Source organism: Amphiprion ocellaris, chromosome 20, assembly GCF_022539595.1.
Source record: "Amphiprion ocellaris isolate individual 3 ecotype Okinawa chromosome 20, ASM2253959v1, whole genome shotgun sequence".
In the NCBI taxonomy this organism is placed as follows: domain Eukaryota; kingdom Metazoa; phylum Chordata; class Actinopteri; family Pomacentridae; genus Amphiprion; species Amphiprion ocellaris.
In genome coordinates, this window is record NC_072785.1 from 3057589 (window position 1) to 3083424 (window position 25836).

At 37.3% G+C, this 25836-nt stretch overlaps 1 protein-coding gene across 1 annotated transcript in view; it reads right to left on the minus strand.

Annotated features, from left to right (window-relative positions):
- rock2a (rho-associated, coiled-coil containing protein kinase 2a) overlaps positions 1-19095 on the minus strand; it is a 54363-nt gene extending 35268 nt beyond the window's left edge. Inside the window, exon 1 of the mRNA XM_023270623.3 lies at positions 18273-19095. Within this exon, the coding sequence (XP_023126391.1) occupies positions 18273-18371 (99 nt within the window). The 5' untranslated portion in view covers positions 18372-19095. The remainder of the gene's footprint in view (positions 1-18272) is intronic.
- Positions 19096-25836: the final 6741 nt, after the last annotated feature.

Sequence of the window (25836 nt, forward strand, 5' to 3'; positions counted from 1 at the left end):
AAAGAGTGAGAGAGAGGGGGGAGAGAGAGAGGGAGAAAGAGAGTTAGAGAGTGAGAGAGAGGGGGGAGAGAGAGAGGGAGAGAGTGAGAGAGAGGGAGAAAGAGGGAGAGAGGGAGGGGGGGAGAGAGGGAGAGAGAAAGAGTGAGAGAGAGGGAGAGAGAAAGAAAGAGAGAGAAAGAAAAAGACAAAGATGGACACAGACAGACAGGCAGGCAGACAGGCAGGCAGGCAGGCAGGCAGGCAGATAGATAGATAGATAGATAGATAGATAGATAGATAGATAGATAGATAGATAGATAGATAGATAGATAGATAGATAGATAGATAGATAGATAGATAGATAGATAGATAGATAGATAGATAGATAGATAGATAGATAGATAGATAGACTCAGTGACCAATTCTTCCATCAGCAGCTGCCTACTTGATTCTGTCAATGGGATTCATCTGCTGATAAATGAACACACTTTCTGTGACCTGTTGAAAACTGTTAATCGAGAAGAGATGGTGTCACCGCCACACAGTATGTACACTCATTCAGACCTGCATTTACCACACTCACTTTATATTTCCTATGTGGTACCTTCGATGGGCTTACAGGAAGGTAACAGAAAGAAAAAGCTGATGTTGTCATGTATGAATTCTGTCTCTTTCCTATTTCTGCAGTGCCGTAACCAATAATAAAGATTTTGTGCAAAATACCCCAAATTCACAGTTCACCTAAATTTGTAAGTTTTTTTTTGCATGTTCTAGTATTTGCATTAAGATCCCAAGCATCATACTTTTGGGGCTTAACAGACCAAACTGTAGGTTTGAAGAGCTACCAGATAAGTAAAAACTATATACACATTCATCAGTAAATCATTGTGTCTGTTAAATAGCCATGGAACAAGGAATAGCTCTCACATAAAACTCAGGTTGTAGAAATCTGTGCTAAAAAAAACAGCCCCTGTAGGTGTGTAGATGACATGAATTGCTTCCAGCGTGGCTAAATCTGATTTTAGAACGTCTTATTTCACTCTTTTCACAGTAATATTTGGTCACACACCTGTCTGAGTTCTAAACGCTGCAGCAACTAAATGTGGAGACTAGAGGCTTCTCTGTGCACAGTCGCCCACATAGCGTCTACAACAGCGTGCACGTGAGGCATTTATGTAACACTGGTAAATTCTAGTGGCAAAGTAGTAGTAAAAAGTTTTGGGTACAACTGTATTTAGATTCTGCGCTAAACCTAAAAGGATTGACAGATATTAACCCAGGATTATTTATTATTTTGATGCAAAGAGTCATCTATTAGTATTGATTCAGAGCAACATAGAAGCGAAAGCAGTGCTCTGTTCAAATGTAAAAGTACAATGAGAGCATTTTGTCCATAAAAATCAATGAATAACTGATGAGCAATTGTGATCTCTACATTAATTAAAATAATCACAATTGTCATTTTGGTCAAAACAGCGCAACCCTTGTGTTGCTTAGTAGTGAAAATAAAGAAAATGGGAGCATGGTGCCTTAACAACTGCTAGCTAGCTAACTTGGTAGCTTCAGCTACTGGTACAAGAGTTCATGCAGTGACGACAGGCATTAGAAAGTGCAGTACTGAATGATTCCCATCACAAGTGTCACCCTGTGTAGCTTTATAATGAAAGCTAGCTTCAGTAGCCACATAACCACAAGACCCAAATATAGAAAAAAACTAGCAAAAAAATTATTTTTATATATATATATATATATATATATATATATATATACATATCTATGTATATATATGCATATGCATATATATATATATATATATATATATATATATATATATATATATATATATATATATATATATATAAAACACACACACATATACCCAAATATAGAAAAAATGAGCTAAAAAAATAAAATCCTATATAAACCCGAATATAGAAAAAAATGAAAGAAATACAATAAAATAAAACTAAAAATAATAACAATAATATGAACCCAATTATAGAAAAAATGAGCTAAAAAAAACTAAAACGAAACAAATATACACACACACACACACACACACACACACACACACACACACACACACACATATATATAATAAAAAAATAAAACTGCTGTTGTATTTTTGCAACAGAGTGTTTTACAGGGTTAATTGCGACATGCACACACACACCTCACTGTCTTTTCCTCTTTCCCTCTCTTGCTCTCACACACTTACACCCATACACACACTTCTACACACACAGACACCACGCCGATCACTGCTAAGGACATACTGTTCAGGGACATGCAAAGAAAACATGTGCCAAGAAGGAAAAAACTGAAGAACCGAGCAGAGCAGAAAAATAAAAGGAGTCAGTAAAATGTAAAGAAAAGAGTAAAATAAAATGTTAATTTACAGCCAAACTAAATAGGGGTTTTAAAAAAGCAGTTTTGTTGGTGAGGCCTTTCTGTTTAAACCCCACTCTAACCATTTAACTACTAACATTGCTCACTGATGAATTTCAGTGTCTGATACCTACAAAAACTGCCGGCATGTTAAATGTTTTAAGTGATTTAAGTAGTACATGTTGCCCTGTTCTGGATGGTCTCATACTGAATGCACTCTGCAGCAGCCCTAAAAGGACTGAGGTTGGGAAATGGCCTGCAGCAAAGCAGAATGTTACTTTAACTGAACACAGGACCGACTATTTGTGGCATTCAGATATTTTCTTAATGGTCATAGTTTGACCCATCGTAATGTAGGAAAATCATTAAAAAAGCAAAAGACAGACTGATGCTAACCCCTAAACGTTACAGTGTGTAACAATAAGGAAGTCATTTATCAACTTTTGTCGGCTACGCATTCCTAAAGGGTCAATGAGGAGCTGCTTGGAACAGAGGACCAAGCCAAATGTTACAACAGAGAACACAGAACCTGAGTCTGACCCAGAGCTGTAATTGGTTTCTTTAAGACACATTGTTCACTTGTCAGGTTTCCTTATTTTCTACTTAAACCATGGCAGTGTTCGGCGGTGTGATATGATGTGTTTCATGTCTCCCTCACTTCCTTTGTGTTTGTTTCTCCTCCACCTTTCTCTTGTCTTTGTCTGCCCTTTTCTGCTGCTCTGACTCAGTCTTATCTTCCTGTCCTCCTGTTCCCTCCATCGTTCTCCGCTCGGCTGAAGTCGGTCCACGGCGAGCTGTGCACTCCGTTTCATCATCTCAACTTCACTTCCCCATTAAAGGACTGACCTCACACAAAACTACTATTTAAGGAAAAAAACACACACACACCAGGGGGTGTAGAGGGGTTGCCGGGTGTCTGTGCGCATACACTCACGCACACACACACACACACACACACACACACACACACACACACACACACTCACATGCACGAGGATCTCCCATTGTGCACGGTAATACAGGAAATGATCCACCCCACCCCAGGGCTGGCAGATAATTTCACTGTGTCATGAAGCCGGTCCCTGCGTGCAAGTCATTTCCTCTGAGGCAGCTTTTCTCTGCTGCTACTACTGTCACTCTGCATTCGACTGCAGCTTAGGAAAAAAAACATTACAAATGCATGGCAGCTACACATAACCATACATATAGATTCATATGTACATTCAAATTGCATGTACTCATCATTTGCTTACGAATACATCTGCAAAGAAAACAAACATTTATAACCACATCTGAGATCAACACCCAACCATTTCCTCACACGTAGTCAGCGTTTCATGAAAAGGTGCTAGGGGTGTGAAGGTAAACAAATTCACTGTTCATAGCTCAGTACTTCTTCAGTACAGCAGAGAAATGCATCAGACTGAGCTGGTTTCTCTCAAGTATAGAACTAATTTTCAAAAATGCCCATTAAGACAAGTGCAACATATTAATAATCATCTTAAACAAATCATTAAAGCCCCAAAAAGAGGGAAAAAATATTTCTTAGAAAACATGGAATCTGCATATATAACAATTTTGGTAAGTGCTTACATGTATTAGCAATACTGGGAAAAAACATGATGACTGTACATAATAAAGATATTTTTATTGTCTACATATTTGTCTGTAAATGTAGTCTGAATATTTGTCATGTGACTCAGTCATGCCGGAGTCATAAATGCTTTTCTGGTTGCACCAAAGGGCTGCAGACTTTTTAGTACAGAGAATCGGGTGGAACAATGTTTTTGGTGATTTTTTCATTGAATCTGTGCAATGCCAAAATGCTATGGCAGTCGAGAATTTTGTTCTGGGAGCACAGGTATGTAGACATAAATAGACGTCTGACATTGTTTGGCCCACAGTGAGAACCAAATCGAACAACGTGTACTCAGCGGTCAAAGACACATACCATCACACCACTAATATGTGCACTGCAGATCCATGAGTCTGAGTTAAAAGCAGGAGGATATACAGTCACTGTGCATCAGGCAGCAATGTTAAAGCATAGTTTTCATTCCCATACTCTATGCCAGGGCTGTCAAACTCATTTTAGTTCAGGTTCCACATTCAGCCCAGTTTGATCTCCAGTGATCCGGACCAGTAAAATCACAGCATAATAACCGATAAATAACCACAATTCCAAATTTTTCTTGTGTTTTAGTGCAAAATTGATCACATTTAATGAATTATCTTTTTACAAAACATCATGAACAACCTGAAATTTCTGAAGAAAAATAAAATCTGTTTCAACAACATTCTGCCTCAGTTCATCATTTACACATTACAACTTGAAGATCACAGAATGTCTACAAAGGAACACAACATTTAGTCACAGCTATCTAGGACTGAATGATATAGGATTTTACATACTTACGAAACGACAAGACAAAAAAGGCAAAAAACAACAAAAACAAGACAAAGTACTAGAAAAATTAGACAAAACGACAAAAGCAATAAACAAAATGACAAAAAATGTGTCAGATGACACGAAACAAAACAAACAGACAAAACAGTTACAAAGCCACAAAATAAAAATGGGCAATGACAAAAACAAGACAAAAAAATTACATAAACGAGACAAAAAAATGACAAAAGCGAGAAACAAATCAACAAAAAAATAGACTAACAACACAAGTGAGACAAAAAAAAACATAAAATGACAAAAATGATGCTGAAAACAATGAATAAAGCAAAACACAAAATGACAAAAATAAGACAAAAGACACAAGCGGGATAAAAAGGAAACACAAAAAGACAAAAACGAGAAAACAAAACAACAAAAACATGAGACAAACGACAAAAGCCAGACAAAAAATAATAAAAACAAGACAAATTATTACAAAAATGAGACACAAAATGACAAAAGAACAATGAGCAATCTAGTATTTTATTTCATGATTAAAACAACTTGTCATTGTGTAGAAATTATTTGAAATGTATAGTTTTATAAATTTACAATTTGCGGTTAATGTCTTCTCTGTGATTTTTACACTTTACAAAGCCATCCAGCGGGCGGATCGGACCCTCTGGGGGGCCGGTTTTGGCCTGTGGGCCACATGTTTGACACCCCTGCTTTATGCAATAGGACTCATATAAAACATTAGGTTTGCAATGTTGTAAAAAATATAAAAGGATCGTGTAGGGCCATGCTTTAATAAGCAGCAACTGATTTATTGCTGTTATCATTTTAAAAACATGATTTCCCTGCAGCTTCAATCCACAGCAGCCCAAAGGGTGCTGGCTGAAATCTGTCAGACGCCAATAGTGATTGTTTTAAGAACTATCATAACTATCTGCACGACCAAACTGATTTCTCAGAAGCAAATAAGCAAACCACAAAACCACATCATGTTTCAGAGCGTTTGAAGTGAACTCACAGGGCTGCTGCCTACTTTCAGCGGTGAAACATCTGTCTGTCGGTCAGTGCTGCCATCACAAGCAAAACTTCTGATTCACTCGTAGATGCAGAACTGCTGGGCAAATGCTTGAGCAGTTAGTACGTGCAGCTAAGGCGGGTCTACTTTTCGGCCGGTGCAACGGATGGAAACATGAACAACACATGTCCAAACATTGCATTTCAAACGTCACTCAATAATTCAGAAGTGTTTCATGTGCAATACAACAAAGCATCAGTAATCTATCGCATACTGTCAAACTGAAAGGGCAGAGGACTTCACTCGACAAAAAGAAACAAGAGGCAGGCAGAGGAAGTTGTTGCTCTGGAGCAAAATGTTCAAACTATTAAGAATCGAATGCAGAAGGGGTTCAGTTTCACAGATTTCCAACTTTGGACATGAAAAAGTTGACAAAAGCTGCTCGTTGACAGTTGCCACGAGAAATGCAAAGTAAACACTGTTGCAGCGCTTGGACTGGCTACAGGCATGTAGAAAACATTCCCTATCTACAAACTGGACCTCGTGGTGACATATTATTACTTTCTCTGTCATTTCTACATCTCGCTTTCAAACAAGATGAATCAAGTGTGGGGGAAGGATAAATAAATAAATGCATGTTGCCCTGGCGACGGTGAGAGGCGCCAGCGGCTCTGTACATCTCTGCAGCAAGGAAGTGATATTATGTTGATAGAGACACAACTGCTTTTTGTTTTGTTTGCAAATTAAACTGCCTTTAAAGACTGTTTGGCAATGGTGAGGCATACATGCTACATGGACACAAAAGCCCTGAGCAGCAAGTTCCTGGATCAGTACCAGTCGGGCCACATATTCTCCACTGCCAGTATCAAATAAAGGCATAAAATACCCAAATAAGAAAAGCACACAGAGAATGCAGAACTCCTCCAAGGCTGTTCATTCCCTCATATGGCATTGTCAGAAATGCAGCATTTAGTTATTAGTTATTGATGATCAGAAATCACGGCACCATAGAATGTGTCCATTTAATATAGATGTACCCACAAACAGAATGACCATGCGCTGAGCACAGGCGTGTGTTCTGCATGTGTACGTTATGTACAGATACCAAATCATGTGATCTAAATATGTAGCGGGTGGCGGGAATCGATGGGACTCAGAAACACCCCCACAATTTAATCAATTGTTCCTTGTATCATTTTTGATGGACAAGTCCTGATAAGTCCTCAGTGGTGGAATTGTATATAAAATAAGTGTGTTCTCTAAATGTTGAAAAATTTGTCAAAGATTACCTGAAATATGTGAAAAAAAAGACTAAAAATTACACAGATTTGTCCAGAATTTGCTCAAAAAAATCTTCCTTAACTGTTCAAAATCTGTCCAAAATGAGTTAATTGTCTAAGATGGCTGAGAAGGGTTAAAAAAAATACTACAAATATATCCAAAATGACTTTAAAATGTCTTCAAACTTAAAATTTCTTTAAAGTTACAGTTTTAATCCTCAGCGGTGGATTTGTAGTAGGATCACAATCATGTGATCGTCAACAGGCAGCTGACGTAGTGTTCACTTGTTGTCATGGTTACAGTGACACCGTGCCGCTATCTGGCAATGATACAGAAATCTTCAACAAATCCGTGGATCCAGACTATAAGCCGCATCACTGCCAAAATCTAATCACTTGGTCCTTGTATCATTTCTGACCTTCCCTGCAAATTTCATCCAAATCCATTAGTCTGTTTTTGAGTAATGTTGGAATAACAGACGGACAGACAAACGCAAGCCAACCATCACATAATTCTGCCATGTTTCTTGGTGGAGTAATAATATTTATAGTGGTATTGAGGTGGGGTGTAAGAAATCAAAAATATTTAGATAATAGAAGTGCTGATGAGGATATATTGTGGGTTTGAAAACAGGTGATGTTCCACTTTAAAGTGCTTTCTTGAACCACATTTGTATTTCAGAATTCACAGAAACCCTGTAGATAATTCATAATAAGCTGTTCAGTGCATTGGAGTCACACAGGAGAAATGACTGCACGCAGCTCTTCCAATTTGCCTCCATTAGTACTACTGTAAAAAAAAAAAAAAAAAAAGCCAACAAGACTCTGGGGGACATTTCTCAGCTACTCAGTTGAAGCAGCTATTTATGAATATTAAATAACTGACAAGTGTCCGGGGAAGCATAAAGCTGCATCAACATTTTCAACTTTAATGCATCTAACATACTGAATCTGGACCTACTCCAGACCACCACAGACCCTCAGTTCTTTATCCACAGTGCTGCTGGCTTCACTTACATTAAAGGAAAGGTTTTATTCTGTAATGATCAATTGCAGTAATTACAAATCACACAGTCAGATTCTTTAGCACAGTTTGATATAGAACACCTCCCCGTACAGCCATATGAAGAACCGTACAGTAATATCTTCCTGAGCTCATAGGAGTATCTGTCCAGTTAGGCTTATCAGCATGAGTTGTTATGTATCTATTAGATAGCATTTTATCTTTGCTATACTGTAATCTAGCCACTGGGTTATGGCTGGTTGCTTAGCAACTCCTGCAAAACACAAAGAGTTGAAACCAATTGAAACTACAGAGAAGCAGCAGGCAGGAGGCTTATAAGTGCTTCTTTTCTGCACATTCTATTCTTTTCCATTTTATTTGCCCAACCTGCTGCTGACAGAGCAGTCGTTCTCCCTCGCCTGCTTCCACTCTTTATCACCTTATAAAACGCCACGTGGATCCACCAGCCAGGAATGCAATGATGTGAAAGAAGCTTAACACACAAAGAAATAACACAACTTTTCAAAGTCTCACATCACAACCTCCCTCTCTGCTCCATCTGCAGTGCCCCCCAAAAACCCTCTTCTGCTGCTCATACTCGTGTCGTCGCTGGGCATGTGGAACAGAAAACAAGCAGCACCGCTCTGGGCTGTAAAAGGATTGAGCAGAAAGTTAATGTTTTGATCAAATTCCAGCCGTTTTAAAAATAGTTGTGGGGATAAACGGTGGGCCGGGCAGAGCGAGGGGACGGTGCCAGGCCGGGCCCGTAAACCCTCCAAGACAGACATAACGGCAGGAATCCTGAGCTCGCAAATAGCACAGCTAATGTCTCCCCGGGGAATAACAAGAGTAAGTCTTACTCTTGCATTTGACAGATTTCTGTCCCATGCTCCTGTGCCCTACGCATTTTCGGCACCCACGCTTTATTATAAAGCATACTGAAGAATGTGCCAGGAAAAACAGCGAAGGGAGTACTGCCTGTACAAAACGTCCCGCTGCACGTTGACCTTAAACTCTAAGTTGTCTAAATGCTTACAGTGATGTTCCACCAAAACACTATACTGTTTTATGCAACCACATAAATGATTAAATTGTTAAGAAATAACAAATTATATTTCTGTAGATGATTTTTCTGATTTTCGCAGATTGCTTGGCTTCTTCCTAAAACAAAACATTCCAATTAGGAATAATTCACAAGTCAATACTGCCACATTTTCAGGAATTTCACAAGCAGAAAAGATTGAGAAGCACCTGATTATTACATACTAATTATCTTTTTGATTAAATGTTTTGATTAAATTTGATTAAAAATGTATTGTAAATTGTTTGTAGTAAGTCTATACAGTTTTTAAAAAACAGTAAAAAAAAAAAGTCACTCAAGTTCCCAAAGATATTTAATTACTACTATAGAAGATGGAAAAAGCACTGAAATTTGCACATTTGTGAAGCTGAAATCAGAGATTTTTTTGCTACTATGCATTAGCCAGGACCAAAACGAAATCACCACAGTTGAGAACATTTCTTTAAATTACTTTTTAATCAGTTTTGCTTGCCTTGGCCCATTGTTGAATCCAAGATGTCTTATTTATCTGACTAGCAGTACAGTTTTTTGTAAAGGATTCCCAATAAAGTAAATTAGTTTTAAAATGCACCACTCTGATATTGATCCAGCTGCCTCTCTTCATTTAAAGTCACTATTCTGAGATCTTAAGTGATGTCCCGCTCACATATTCACATCTGATCGGTTACACGTCACAATTTACAGCAAAAAAAGCATTGAAGGACACATTTTGAAATGTTCTGTTTTAATTAAACAGATGCAAAACATAAATAAACAAACGCATTTCAACAAATTTGTGATGTAGTTTGTGTTCCTCATTTTCACACCAAGATTTTAATTTTTACTGAAAATGTATAGCAGTTATTGGTCACTGTGATTACTAATAATCTGGATGAGCAGTAAGATAATAAACATGTCTGTTGATCCCTAGATTTTAAACAGCTAAATGATTTTTGTGTAGGCAGAACCTGTCAGTTTTAACTAATTAAAGATATTTTGGGCGCCTTCTAAAGAGGTTTTAGGTAGCCCCAAGGAAGTCACCAATTATAAAGTTAAAGTTAGTTTATTTATATAGCACATTTCAACAACAAGGCGATTCAAAGTGCTTCACAAGGACATTAAAACAGCAGATGAAAACACAATTATAAAAAGAAAGAAAACACATTTATAAAATTATGTGAAGATTTCTGTCAAATAAGGTAACATAGACTCATTGCCTTTACAATCATGTAGTCTCTTTGGTTCTGAGCCAGGACATACCCCAAAACATTTAAATACTTATATAATTCTGTTCTTGTTTATTTGTTTCTAATTATTCTTGTTAGGTTTCTGTCAAATTATCCAAGACAATAAAAAACCTCAGTTGGCCTGCATTTGAATAGATGTATGATAGATATATGTTGCCAGCTGCAATAAAGAAACCACTAACACTAAAATGATGTCATTAGTTTCAGTTTCAGTCCTTTGGCATCCATGGTTACATTTGCATATAAATATTTTTAGAACTGGCACAAACAATTTGAGTTTCAACTGCCAGCTTCTACACTTGGACACTGCTGGTCTAAACTCAGTCACGCAGATACAAATGTTCTTGTTTGGGTTTGTTAAAGGAAATGATAGCTGTATGAACTCACTAACAGTCCATAGCTGTTTGGTCATGTGTTGTATTGTTCTGTTGTTGCTGCTGGCTGCACACAATGCAGCTTGTGTGTTGCTAAGATCAACTGAATAATGTGTTTGCTTGTAAAAAAAAATGAATGCAAATTGGTGTCCATGAGTACACAAGCCTGTGTCTGGGTGAAAAAAAGTGCATGTATGTGTGTAGGAGGTTTTGTTTCAGCAGCAGGTTGTGATGGAATGATAAGGCTGAGGCCAGATGGATGCGTTATGCGTTATACGTGGGAGCCTCCTGTTCTCTTCTCTGCTTTTCTCACTCACACCCTCATTGGAAACTAAAAATACACCAAGAGTCAGGTATCAAACTCTTTAACACCAAAGGGTGAAGATTCTGCACAACACGAATTCAACAAAAGGATTTGTGCGTTCATCCACTGCTAACCACAGAGCACTTTGCATGGCTCGGTTCATGACCCTGCTGCTTTGAATCGTGTGGGAAGTGAAAGTTCTTCAAAAGTCTGATCTTCCATCAGAGCTGCAATATCCAAAAAATACGCAGAAAGATTATGCAAGTTGAATGCTGTGTTGCCAAATCGCTGCAGTTTGTATTCACAAGTTAAAATCTCAACCACAATCTTTACGTCTAGACATATAGATCCACCAGATTAAGACCAACCTCAGGGTGCATACATTTCCTCTCACATTAGAATCTTATACCTCTGATAGGACATCCCACCCCAGCTCTGGTACAACTCTAAACGTCATATTAGTAGGATGGTTGAGTTTATTTAAAGGTTAATCATACGACCAGATGAGCAGCTCAGCTGGAGCATAGTTGTTGTGGTAGTAAAAATTTGTGTCTAAGCAGCGTTTTAGTTTTTCTCTACTTCCAGCATACCGTTTAAACTCTAGTCACTGTGCTCTTCCTCATTTTTTGAATTCCTTCTCACATCCCTGTAAGATGGATTCTGGCTCATGTCTTGTTCTATTTGTCCAACGTATTATATAATGTGTGATCAAGGTGCTGAGAACTACGTGTTTATTTACGTGTGTCTCTTACTGTGGGGGGTGTGGATTTTGAAATTTGTTCACTTTAGAATGACTGTTTTACAGTTGGGTGTGAAGAACATTTTTATCTTTAAAAGCAAAACAACAGGATTTTATATCTATCAGTCACTGTTATTTTTGCTCACAAAATGTTATTTCTTGAATTATTTCTGATGCAATATATAGTTTAAGCAAACAGCTGTCTGGTGTATAACATCAGCTTGGATATTAATAATAACCAAGTCTATTCAACTTGAAGGCAGTAATTTTACTATATATTTTCCTTAAAATGCGAAAAATCATGTGAACAGAAAAATGATGACAGACCAAAGGTTAACGGCTTATCTCTGCACAGGATCTAAAACTCTATAATAGAACAAAAAACACAGTGTCTAGGGCAAGTACACAACTTTCTTCTAACAATCCCACACTCCAATGTGTACATTTTACAGACGCCAAACACAGACTGTATAGAACAGATGGACGTAGCCACCATGACGTCACCGTTTGGTTTGTGGGGTGAACTGCTGTTTTGGAACCATGAGTTTAAACTTTGTCCATCGTCATCTCGGTCTATTTAAACCGGATCTGAAGTGAATCTGACCTAAAACTCAGCGATCCTGTGCACACCCATATAACAGCAGCTCCTCAATCACGAGGTCGTCACACCTCAAACGTACCCTAATGAAACTTCTATTTCATATTAAATCTAACCATGATCAACAAAGTGAACATCAAGCTGAACTGAAGGAGTCTTGAGAATACTAACTGAGACCATAAACTGTTTATGAAAATGTTTGCTGAGGAACAAGAGTTACCTCCTGGCTATTAGAATGACTACAGGTTTGAATCACTTCCACAACAGCTTTATTTTCAGACTCCTTTTACATACAGTCTATGAAGCCAAACTGTTGTTGTTCACCAAACTGCAGATGATGATGAAATCTCAGATCACTGCCAACTATAGAGTGAACCCTTGAATGTCCATTTAGGAGGAACTGAAGGAATGAACAAGGGGATATTTTAAAATCCAGCTCATTTCTTGGCTATGTGCAGTACCTTTCTAGAGTCTTGTTGTCACAGTGAGGTTGTCATGCGCACACCTAAAACCACAATATGTACATGTTTCCGCCTTAGATTTAGCCAAATGAGATATAACACCTTAGCTAGCCAGCTTTAGTAGTGTTGACTTCGTTACCTTCAGAAAGAGTCAGACGAGCAGTTTCCCTATTTCCAGTTTTTGCGATAAACTAACCACATGTTCATCAAACAGTCATAAGAGTAGCATCATCTTCTCTGTAAGTAAGAAAATAAGTTTCCTTTTCCTAAAATGTCAAACTATTCCTTCGATACAACAAACTTCCAAATTTGTTTGTACATGGACAACAGAAGTAGGTGAAAAAGAAATGTTTAGAATCAAAAGTCCTGCACAACATGATCACGTGTTTAGAAACACTCTGTCGGGTATCTACGGCTTTAATAAACACAGAAAACACACATAAAATGTATTATTGCTGGCCACTGAAGAGTACCAGAAGCTACATAACTGAAGTGAAGGTTGACATTTTCAGACTGCTGGGGGCTTGCCCGGAAGACGCCGGGTCTTCTTCACTGGAGTGGAGCAAAAACCAAAAAAAGACCACGGAGAGGCCCAACCGTCTCACCAGAGGAGGTGTGGAGCAGAGAGACTGGCTTGTTTTGAAGAAAAAAAATTGGCCGGGGCCACCGTCCCCAGTGCCTTATAAGGCAGTGTTTCTATCCAGCTAGCACAGAGAAGCTGGAACTGCTGCTGCTCGTCTGAGAGAAACTCCACTCCAGAGATGAAGCACAGTCTCAGGTTGACTATCGGGGCAAAGAGAACATGACATGCAGGAGGTTATTTCCACCTCCCTAAAAAGCTACACAATAAAGGAAAAAGGCCCGGTATGGGTGACACATGGTAGAGCAATAGGATAAAAGGGATGGAAAAGAGCAGAGAAGTTGAATAAAGAGAGACAGGAGATGCTGGGTGAGAAGGAGAGTGATAAATATTGGGTGGGAGATGGGTAGACGATAGAGAGAGAGGAATAAAGAAAGAATAGAGATGTATTAGAGGAACAAAGTCGAGTAACTAACACAGCAAAACCAACAGCACAGTCCTGTTTAAAGAGGTCTATCCCCTAATGCTGCATAAAGACTGCCTCATACTGAATGACTATGATCCCAAGAGATGATCTGGAGGACATCTCACTAGCTCTGAGCTGTCGGTATTCCGTATCACTCCAACTTCAGTTGCTGTGCATAAAATTATCTGGATGTCTGCAGCAGAATCCGCTACAGTTAAAATACCTGCAGTGTGTTTAACAAGCCTGAGAGGAGGAGCTGAACTGCAGGCCGAGAGCAAAGCAGAGCCAGAGAAAAAGAGATAAGGCTAAAAAAGCCAAGGGGAAAGTGCAGTCATTCGCAGGGACTTTGAGCCCCATATATAGCTGCCAACTATTTACTCAGTGAGGTCATTTCCTTTAGGACGGCAGAAAGGCAACTTAAGTGACTTGCAATCAAGTGTCCACATATATATATATATATATATATATTTTTTTTTTTTTTTAAATCTTCAAAATGCCCTTTCGTTTGCTTGCCCTCAACAATCACTCCCTGTACTTGCAGTTGCCAAGTAAGTCCAGCACTTCAGTCAGCAGTGGTGTGCTGCCAAATAATGATCACTACAGTTTGCACAAGGGGAAGGTTGCTGAGACTTCAGGTTACGCTTGATCGAATGCTGATAGAGGCAATACAGTGATTTGCAGTTTATGTAACCACAGCGCACGGTGGCATTAACGAATCATTTCTGTGAGTTTTGCTGGCTAGTCTGTTCTTTTTTAGAAGCTGGGGTGAATCAGGGCTTCTCTGCAGACGGTAGCATCTCGGCTCCTTAATTCAAATGTCAGAGTACAATAGTGTGGGGTCGGCTGTCTGTAAAGGAAGGTGACTGAGCTTCCTTGACACATGTTGCAGATTCCTCCTGGTCAGTTTTACATATCCTCAGGGAAGCCGACCCACTGCTCCTTGGCACGTCTTAATACATTATCTTCATGCCGGTTAAAAAGCACAACCCTGAATTGAATTACTGAGATTCTTTTACTAAGCCGCTGTTGAGAAGACTAAATAATAAGATTAAATAATAGTCAACAGTGCAGCTTCCTATGATGTTTTTTTTTTTTTTTTGCTGTTGCTATGGCACAATAGCAGGGGATATGTGATTCATTATTTACCGAATATGAGCCTGTGAGCAATTATCAAGGCACTTCAAGTATGCATGTTTTTATTCCACCTGCAAAAAAGGACATCTCTGAGCTGTCGGTGTTTGTGTGTACGTGTGTGTTTGAATCCCACCCTGAGCAGCAAAAACTTCTTGATCCCAGCGACAGCAGCACAGAGGCTGCTAAAAATGGAAAACTGCAGCCTGTTCTCTCCTACGCATGCTTCCCACTCAACTTTTGTCTCAAACACTCAACACCTCTCTCTCTGCGGCTCGTGTGCAGGAAGTAAACAGCACCGGCGTTCAAATAAGTATTCTGTTAAATGTTTCAAAGGAAGCGGGAACAGACCAGGAGACCTTCGAGTAGCGTGGGGAGGGGATGTACAGGAGGCCCCAGAGCTGGATGGGGCCCATTAAAAGGGGTGAGGTGATGCTATTTAAGATAGACCTGACAGTGTGTTTGCCCTCTGTCAGGTCCAGTTAGGAGGCCCCGAATTTCAAACACCACCCTGAGAATGCAAAGAAGTTTACAGCTAAAGTAGGTGACACTAAACCCTGTTGGCTCAGAATTATAGAGTTAACAGCTAGAAATGATCCTTCACAGGATAACATCGAGAAAAAGACTGAACATTATGACTTCAGCTCTCCTGAAATATCCACAACCAACACCACATTTTGTTTTAAGATAAGATAAAGTTCTTTATTTCTCTCCACTCCAGGGGAAATTTACATTGTTACAGCAGCTTTATTTACAATATATACAAGGGTGGCAAAATAAAATAGGGTTAATCTAAAGAGTCAGAAGACCTTCTTTCCCTATTTAAGCCCAAAGTCATGATATACACTGGTGGAATGGAAGGATTTTTCCACTGTCTTATGCAACTTTAGTTCATCACAAGCCTCACCAAAGGCATCTGTCTCCTGTACTTCTTTACCAGACGCAATTTGAGTGGTTTCTCTACTGTGAAGTATCGGTCTTTTGCCAAGTGACATAACTTCACTCCAAAAAGCAAGCTCTAATAAATGATTTCTGTTTGCCTCAGTATCCAACACGATTTAAGTAGATATCAGCAGAGAAAGCGACGCTCTTTCAGCATCCATAAATAACGCTGGGCCGTCCACAGCCTGACAATCAGACTGCCCTTGGCATTCTATTCCACGTCATTAACTGAACTGCTGAACAAATCATCAGACGTGGGTGGCAAATAAGAGGTCTGGAACCAGGCAAGTCTGTCATCTGTTGGTCAAAAAAAAACTGTACAAATCCGATATTATGACACATAAGGGGCTGCAGAACCGAAGCTGACTCAGTCCTCCACAGGTAAACACGGGGATGTGAAACTGTGCTCATTACCGACTGAAAAATCTCTGAAAAGCTCACAATTTCTGAGCTCTGCACCTCAGAGAGGGGAAAAATGCAGGAAATGCACCAGCTCACTTCCCTTAAGGTTAAGTGAGGAAAGCAAAATAGAAGAGCTTTTGAGTGGAATAAAAGTAATACACACACTGTGGATGAGAATGAACATGTTTCTGGATTACCTGGATTTAAAGGTCACATTTTAGATGGTGTGAGTCCATTGTTTCATCTTATCAGTTGATGATGCCAAAGCTATGCATGGTGTCTGTCTGTCTGTCTGTCTGTCTCTGGAACGTTTTTAACTAACTGGTCCAGACAGGTGGAAACCCTTGAGCCTGGTTCTGCTGATGGTTTCTTCCTGTTAAAAGGTTGTTTTGTTCTACCACAAAGACAATCTTCGGATTTGTTGTGTTTCTCTCCATAATACAATATAAGAATTGATTGGGCATTTGCTGTTAGTGCCAATAAGCTATGAAATTCCCTCCTAGATGTTCTGAAAATGGCAGTAATTTATCACAAGGCAATCTCTTGATTGATTTTATTCTTATTTATTTTACAATGTTGGTCCTCTTGTGTTTTATCCTTTGAACTGTGGTTATTTTATTGTGTTGTTTTGTCCCTTTGGAATAATAAACTGCAGTTTAATTACCTTGTTTTAGAAAGGTGCTATAAAAGCAAAGTTAATTTTATTATTATTAGAATATTGTATGGTCTTGACCTTAATTTGTCAACTGCCCTAAAGTGACTTATGTTCTTAACTGATGTCATATAAAAGAGAACTGAAGAATTTAGTTAATGACAGCATAAACTGAAAAACTGAAGGCAGACAAATGTATAAAAATGTTCTATAGTTGGTTTGACAGCATCCTATTAACATATGAATGTGTGATGACCAGATAAGAGAGCAGATATTCTAGGTGATACTATGGTGGTTGAGTGGGCCCAAGGCTGGAGTTTAGGTCGGAAATATTTGTCTCCTTGATCAGACCAAATGGGACATTCTCCACTAGTTAATCCTAATCTGTAGACATGCTTCAAAGAGCCCCAAACTGGACTGTCTGCACCCAGTCTTAACTATTAATCAGGCCTGTCTACAGCCTGTCCCCAGGGCTCATCTGCTCCTGGCTGCTTTTAATAAATTAGAGTATTATGGTCAGCTGTGTGATCTTAAGACTGACAGTAAACATGACAGGAGAAGAATTAATTAAAAAAACAAACTGGACTGTTGTCTGACATGAAAACAATGCTAACAGCTAACAACATGTGGATATTAACCCTGTAAGACATAATACATATATATATATATATCTATATCTATATATCTATATCTATATCTATCTATATATATATATATATATATATATATATATATATATATATATAGATATAGATATAGATATATATATATATATATATAAAAATTTTATGTTTTATTTAATTATATTTTTCTGCTCATTTATTTTTTGTATATTTGGATATATACATTTTTTTATTTTTCATTTTTATTTTTCATTTTTTTGCTATTTTTTTCTATATTTGGGTATATATATATATATATATATATATATATATATATATATATATATATATATATATATATATATATTATATATATATAAATAAGCAAATAGAACATACAGATAGATAGATAGATAGATAGATAGATAGATAGATAGATAGATAGATAGATAGATAGATAGATAGATAGATAGAAATAATATTGTAGTATATCTAGTATTTTTCCAACAGTGGGTTTTACAGGGTTAAAAAGGTTAAAAAGTAAGAAATGCCAGCAGCTCAACGTTACCTAACTGTGTGCATACGTGTCTAGCGAACAGTCAACATGGCATCATTAATAATCTATGAGGTGGATCCCAGCGGACTTACCAGCAAACTTTCCAGGTTTATGGCAGATCTGGGGTCTCTGATCATGTCCTCCAGCTTCTTCAGCCGGACTTCCATCCTCCTCTCGGCGCCCAGAGACATGACTGCGGCGTCGGTGGCGAAGCTGACTTGAAAATATGAGGAGTTTTTTTCCAAAGACTGTGAGTTTACATGTGAACCCTCTTTGTTCGTGGCTAATGGCCGTGGGCCTAGCGGAGCAGCCCTGGGCTCTCAGCCCACCCAACTTGCCTCCGACAGGAATAGTGTGCACAATGAGGAGAAAATATTCCCAAAGCTACACACTCACGAAACTTGCCAAGTGAGCGGGCCTCCGGTTAGCGGGCTGTGAGCTAACAAACACGACGTTTCACCGGAGTTATCCCCTCCCGGTCACTGGAAGATGCATTTTCCCAACTCGGCGATAAAGTTTGAATTTGGAGATAGCAGCAACAGGCAGCGGCAGGGCGTTTTCTCCCCCTCTCCTCCCCTCTCCCCGTGGATTTTGGCCGTAGTAAAGGTTTCGGACCAAACTCCAGCCCATTCAGCGGCGTGTGGAGCCCGTTAGAAGCGGAGTTTATCCTCGGTGCTGCCACAAGTCATCCGAAAGAGCGATAATGTCTGTTCTCCCGCGCTGAATTTTTAATAAGCACTCGCTCTCTTCCTGGAGTTCTTCTCGCATTTTCGCATTTGTCCTCCTCGTCTTGTCCTCGCTTCGGGCTGTAGTCACGAAAGAAATAGGTTTTATTCGCTGAGAAAAGTCCTCCGGCGGCTGAACTGTTCACCGTTTACACTCACATCAACACACACCAACACACACACTACTGGAGACTGTCCTCCCCCTGACATCAACACACTGAGGACTCAGTTACCCAGAAGCCACCTGTCCTGTCCTCCAGCACCTCCACCTCCGCCTGCATCTGTCTCCGACTCCACATATTTGAAAACACATAAAAAATACAACTGTCTCTGAAATCATTCATTTTAACCCTGTAAGACCTAAATATAGGAAAAAGGAGCAAAAAATAAATAAACATATGTGTTTTTTATATATATATATATATATATATATATATATATATATATATATATATATATATATATATATATATATATATATATATATATATAAATAAAATTTATATATGTAATTTTTGTCCAGGCCTGTTTTTTATTTTTTTTTTATAATTCTGTTGAATCACGGTTCAAAAGCAATGTCTAATTTTCATTGGTTAATTTTCACAGAATTTTTATTTCTTATTACTTTTGTCAGATTCAGATTCTTTCATTAACCGAAGGATACCAACAATTTTGTCCACGTGTGTGTATGTATATATATATATATATATATATATATATATATATATATATATATTCTAACATAGAAAATATAACATCTTTTTCTAACATAGTTGACATTTTGACATTTTTGCTGTTTTCAGGTCTAAAATCAACATGGCCGCCTATAACCAAACACCACATGGCATTTTAGAGAAAGATTCTTCTAAATATTATATATACAATTGACTAAAATTGAAATTGAAAGTTATTTACAAAGATATTGTAGTAAACCTGTTGACTACTTTATATTAATTAACTCAGAAAGCCTTGGAGTCTGGCCAGTCTTTTCTTCAGGAGGAAATGACATCATGTGGAGTAGGTCATGTGATCTGGAATTAACACACTTCCTGGAGAGGTGTTTTTGTAATGGGGGAACTTAGTGGAAAGTGATTTCTCAGACACAGATACAATTTGTCATGTTCCATATAAAATTTGATATATTGCCAAAAAAGAAATATCTGTCATGATTATCTCAACTTAATAAAAAGAACACAATCAAAACTATTTCTGAATCAGCTCATTTTATTATTGTTTAGCTAATTAGAAGGTGGTTGTTAATAAATTCAGATGGTTATTTAGTTGACATTTTAGTGATATCCAGTCATTTTTTATTAATAAGTGATTGTTTCTTAACGAACATAAAAAAACATTTTTTTTTTATTTTTTTTTTACTTCTAATAATAATGTATGCAGGATATATCCCATGGACTTCAAAAGTGCTTCAATTATATATTGACCCGGACAAGTTTTGAGTCATTTTGGACAATTTCCTTGTCAATTTTGCAAATTTTATGTCAATTTGGATCTTTTCTCATCATTTTGGATCATTTTTGTGTCTTTGGGATAATTTTCGAGTCATTTAGGACAAATTTCCTGTCATTTTGGACTAATTTTCCATAATTGTGAATCATTTTCAACTCATTCTGGATGGGTCAATATATAATTGCATAGTTTTTTGTAACATAGTTGGCATTTTAGTGATATCCAGTCATTTTTAATTAATAAATGATTGTTTCCGTAAGAATTTGTAAAGACATGATCATAATGAACATAAAAACATTAGTTTTTTACTTTTAATAAAATGTATGCAGGATATATCCCATGGATTTCAAAAGTCCCTCAATTATATATTAACCCAGATACTTTCATTTATCTGCTCATTGTTAACTCCTGCCTCATTTAAAAATGTTTTCTTTTCGCCTCTAAGGCTGATTAAAATCATCAATGCTCCTATATTTCTTTTATTAATCGATTGTGTCTCGTTTAAGGTTGTCTCTTGTGTCTTTTGTGTTCTGTTTCATTTTGTTTTGAGCAATTCAATCCTCAAATTACAAATAGGATAAAAATCTCTCATTATGCCATATGTTTATTTTTTGTCACTGTGAGGGTTTTTGGTATGATAAATGTGTCTGAAGTGGCAGCTGAACCACAGATGTATTCCTTCACACTACTCAGACCTGGGGGTCAGAGCTTTATTAGAATAGCTGCTGTTCCACTCTCCCTTTCAGTGATGTAGTGCAGCATTCATTCAACTTGTAGCTATTTGCATGTGTCATTCAGTACAGAGCATTTCCTGGGAAAAACTCTGCACCACTAACAGGAAGTGATCCAGTTTTACATTTCTTTATTTGGAACTGTTCGTTTGCATGACGATGAACAGTGTCGGCAGTGGAAGAGATAAACACAGGCGCCACCTACAGAAGCAGAAATGTTTCCAAGGAAAAAGTCGCCATAGCAGCAGATATATTGTTTGTTTTGCAGGTGATATCTGGGAAATGCGGTCCAGAATAACATGATGACGATCTGCTGGAGACACAGCTGTAGATCACCTCCCGTCTGATCTTTTAAATGATTAAACTAAATCCTGTCTCATCACTTGGAGTGTGATAGATAAAGCACCAGCTAGACATCCATCACACTGAACTGTTCTTACCTCTTTGTGAGACTTACTGAATCATAACTTTACTAAAGGGTAAAAATGCAGGCAATATATTTTCTGTGACACATGACCTATGCATGAGTTGGTCAGCTGCACCACCAGGACAGCTGAATGTTCTGCTCATTTAGAAAGCACGTCATCTTTCTGCTGTGGAAAGTTTCAGTCAGTTATTGTAGCTGCTTTCAGAATGGATCACATTGACTTGTTTATGTCCGTTATAAACACACAGTTGGTCTTAATGCAAGTGTTTTCGTCTCACATGATGTATTCTGTGCGGATGCTTGCAGTTAATAATGATAGTGATAATAATAATCTCATTACTCACTGCCTAATTACTAGTTATTATTACTCGATGATACGAGGTTAGGAGTGACCTCACACGACTAGACTTCGGTTTGACCTGATGTCACAGGGCCTAGTAAACCAATGGGCTCTCATTTCTAAAGCAGCAATCAGAGGTGAGAGAACCAAACAAACTGCATCCCTGCTGGCTGTGCTCACACCTGGGAAAATACTGCTAAATGATCTTTGTCACCATCTGTTTAGACTCAAACAGGTTTATTATTGTGGGTATGAATGACTCAATTCCCAGTTTCTGTGCACGTGTCCATGAACAATGGGACTGCATATGGGTCAATACATAAGTACAGGACTTTTTTGAAACATAGTTGACAGGTATCATAGTTGATATTTTTGCTGTTTTCAGGTCTAAAATCAACATGGCCGCCTAGAACCAAACACCACATGGTATTTTTACAGAAAGATTCTTCTAAATATTACATATACAATTGACTAAAATGTAAAGTTATTTCTAAAGATATTGTAGTAAACCTGTTGACTACTTTATATTAAATAACTCAGAAAGCCTTGGAGTCTGGCCAGTCTTTTCTTCAGGAGGAAATGACATCATGTGGAGCAGGTCATGTGATCTGGAATTAACACACTTCCTTGAGAAGTGTTTCTGTAATGGGGAACTTAGTGGAAAGTGATTTCTAGGACACAGATACAATTTGTTATTTTGTGTTATAAAATAACACAAATGACCACAGAAAAACACAAAATGACTCAGTGAGAGACATACTTATCATATAAAGATACAAAATGATGAGAGACACAAAATACCTACAAAAAATGTACAAGGACCACAGAGAAACACAAATGACCACAAAACATCTAAAATGACCACAAACAGACTGAAAACGGCCTCAAAGGGGCACAAAATGACCACAAAAATGCACAAAATGATCACAAAAAGACCTAAAATGCCCACAAAACAGTTTGAAAATGACCAAGAAAGAAACAAAATTAGCACAAAGACACAAAACAACCACAGACACAACATGACCACAAAAATGCACAAAATGACAAAAAAAGGCACAAAATGACTCAGTGAGACAGATAGTTATCATATAAAGACACAAAATAACAAGACACACAAAACAAATACAAAAATTGCAAAATGACCACAAAAACATCTATAATGACCACAAACAGACTGAAAATGTCCACAAAAAGGTACAAAATGACCACAAAAGCAACAAAATGAGCACAGAGAAACAAAATGACTAGTGATATATTATTTTTATTAATAAGTGATTGTTTCCATAATAAATAATTTTGGAATTTGTAAAGACATGGTTATAATGAGCATAAAAAACATTAGTTTTTAAAAAATTTTTAATAAAAATGTATGCAAAAGCTATCCCATGGACTTCAGAAGTCCCTCAATTATATATTGACCCATATCAATTTATTTAGAGCAGATGTTTTGACTGATTGAAGGAGAAGCAAAGCTGTTACCAGCAACCATTAAAGATCATTCAGTTCCAATCAGGAATCCCCAAAACTCACAGCAATGTGACAGTGAGCAACCTGAAACTAAAACAGTTCAGTGAAAGTCCCTTTATTTTATTACTCATGTCAATCCTGCTGAAAAAGTTCTCATGATACAGAACAACCAAAGAAGAGTCAATGTTAGCAACAGTGAATAATCAATATTTATATTACCGTAAACATATCAAAAAGATGATGAAGATGATATAAATTGCATTATCTGGATTGCAAAAACAGCAAATGCCCTGTATAATATAGGCCCTATGAGGATAATATTTTGGCTGTATTTACTACATTAGTGGTGAGAAAAACATGAGGAACGCCCGACAGAATTATGCAAACGTTTTATTATAACAAATGTTATAATTCTATTCTCTAAATCGCCAGGTTGTCATGGTATTTTGTTCCATCCACGCATGCATACAGGGGGATAAAACCCCAGCGGTTGAAACAGTTTTGCTCCATTTCCAACTATCAGCAGCACAAAAACAATGAATAGTGACTATATTGCGCTCACTGCTTGCGTATCTATTTGTTCCCTATGAGAAAATCCAGACCCGTTGAGGAGGGGACCACTACTTGTAGAATCCATAAGATGGCGCTAGAGACCATTAAATCCTATTTTCTCATCTGCAGAGCTGTGACTTAACCCTCCTGTTGTCCTCATTTACCAGCACCAAAAAATAGTTTCTTTGTCTGAAAAAAATCCAAAAATTCTACAAAAAAATTCCCCAAATTTATGAAAATTCAGGAAGAAAGTTCCAATAATCTTTTAAAAGTTTCCCTTAAAAGTTTTATTTAAAAAAAATCCCCCAAAATTTAGCAAAAACATTCTTGTAAATATTTTCAAGAAATGAGTAAAAAATCCTAAAAATATCTAAATTGATTCCATATATATCAGTAAAACTTCTAAATATCTTATTTAAGAACATTCACAAAAAAAATCAACCAAAATCCAGTGAATTTCACTGGATTTTGGTTGATTTTTTTGTGAATGTTCTTAAGAAATATTTTCAACATTTCTTTTTTTCCACCAAAAAAATGTGCAAAGATTTCTCCAAAATTTTGAAAATGTGGACATCAGAAGTTTCACTGTGAAAATATCTATTTTTCCACATTTTCAAACTTTATAACGAGTCAATTTTGACCCGCAGGACGACACTAGGGTTAAGAGTCAGAGACCTATTTGACAAATGACATCTACACAGTTAGATTCGTTAAATTATAAAAAGTGTTTTAGCAGGTATATCTGAACCAGATAACCCCTGATTGTCACTGCTTCATGTCTTCAATAGATTTTTTATCACACTGGTTAAAAGAAGAGACATTTTGCTGTCTTCCTTTAGTCCCTCTTCACACATGTATAAATGATATTCTTAGCATTGCTTGGGGGCTGATTGCTTGTAAGAATTAATTACAACTAATTGTTGGTGGAGTTTCTTTTCTTTCTTTTTTTTTTACTTGACCCCGTGTTAGTCATGAATATTTTAATAATATAACCAAAGCCATTTATGAATCATTTAATATTCTAAAATGTCTTTAAGCACTTCATTGCTTTAGCATTAAATATTCAAAACATTTTGACTGTAAGGATGATCGTATTTGACTGGTCCTATGGAGGATTTTTTTGTTTGTTTGCATCTTAACCTTTATTTAAAATAAATCATTGAGCATTTGCTGCTAGCTGCCACAAGATCCTCTTTAACACTTAAAGAGCAATAATGCTGATTCTCAGTAATCTGTGTTAAATGGACTGAATCTTTCACATCTAACTGCACTTTAAGTTCCTACATAGCAAACACATATTTAAAAGGCAGAAATATGTGTACAATTTACACACGGTTGTCGTTTTGTATCGAAACGTGTCCTTTAAGCCAGGAGTGTCCAACATGCGGCCCGCGGGCCAAAACCGGTCCTCCAGAGGGTCCAATCCGGCCCTCAAAGTGTAAAAATTAGAGAGAGGACATGAACTGCAGATTGTAAATTAGTAAAACTATAAATTTAAAATAATTTCTCGACCATGACAATTTTTTTGATCATAATGTAAAATACTAGGTTGTTTATTGTTCTTTTGTTGTTTTGTGTCTCATTTTTTTGCAATATGTCTTGTTTTCATTGTTTTTTCTTTTTTGTCCGACTTTTGTCGTTTGTCTCGTTTGTCGTTTTATTTCTTGTTTTTTGTCGTTTTGTGTTTTCTTTTTGTTTCTCTTGTGTTTTTTTGTCTGATTTTTCTGTCATTTTGTTCCTTTTTTGTCATTTTTTGTTTCGTTAGAGTCCATTTTTTGTCACTTTGTAACTTTTTTATCAAATTTTTTTGTCTCTTTTCTGTTTTGTTTTATGTCATTTGTCTCATTTTTGTCATTTTGTGCCTAATTTTTTAAAATTTTGTCTTGTTTTTGTTTTTTGTCTGACGTTTCTTGTTTCTGTCGTTTTGTGTTTCCTTTTTGTCTCACTTGC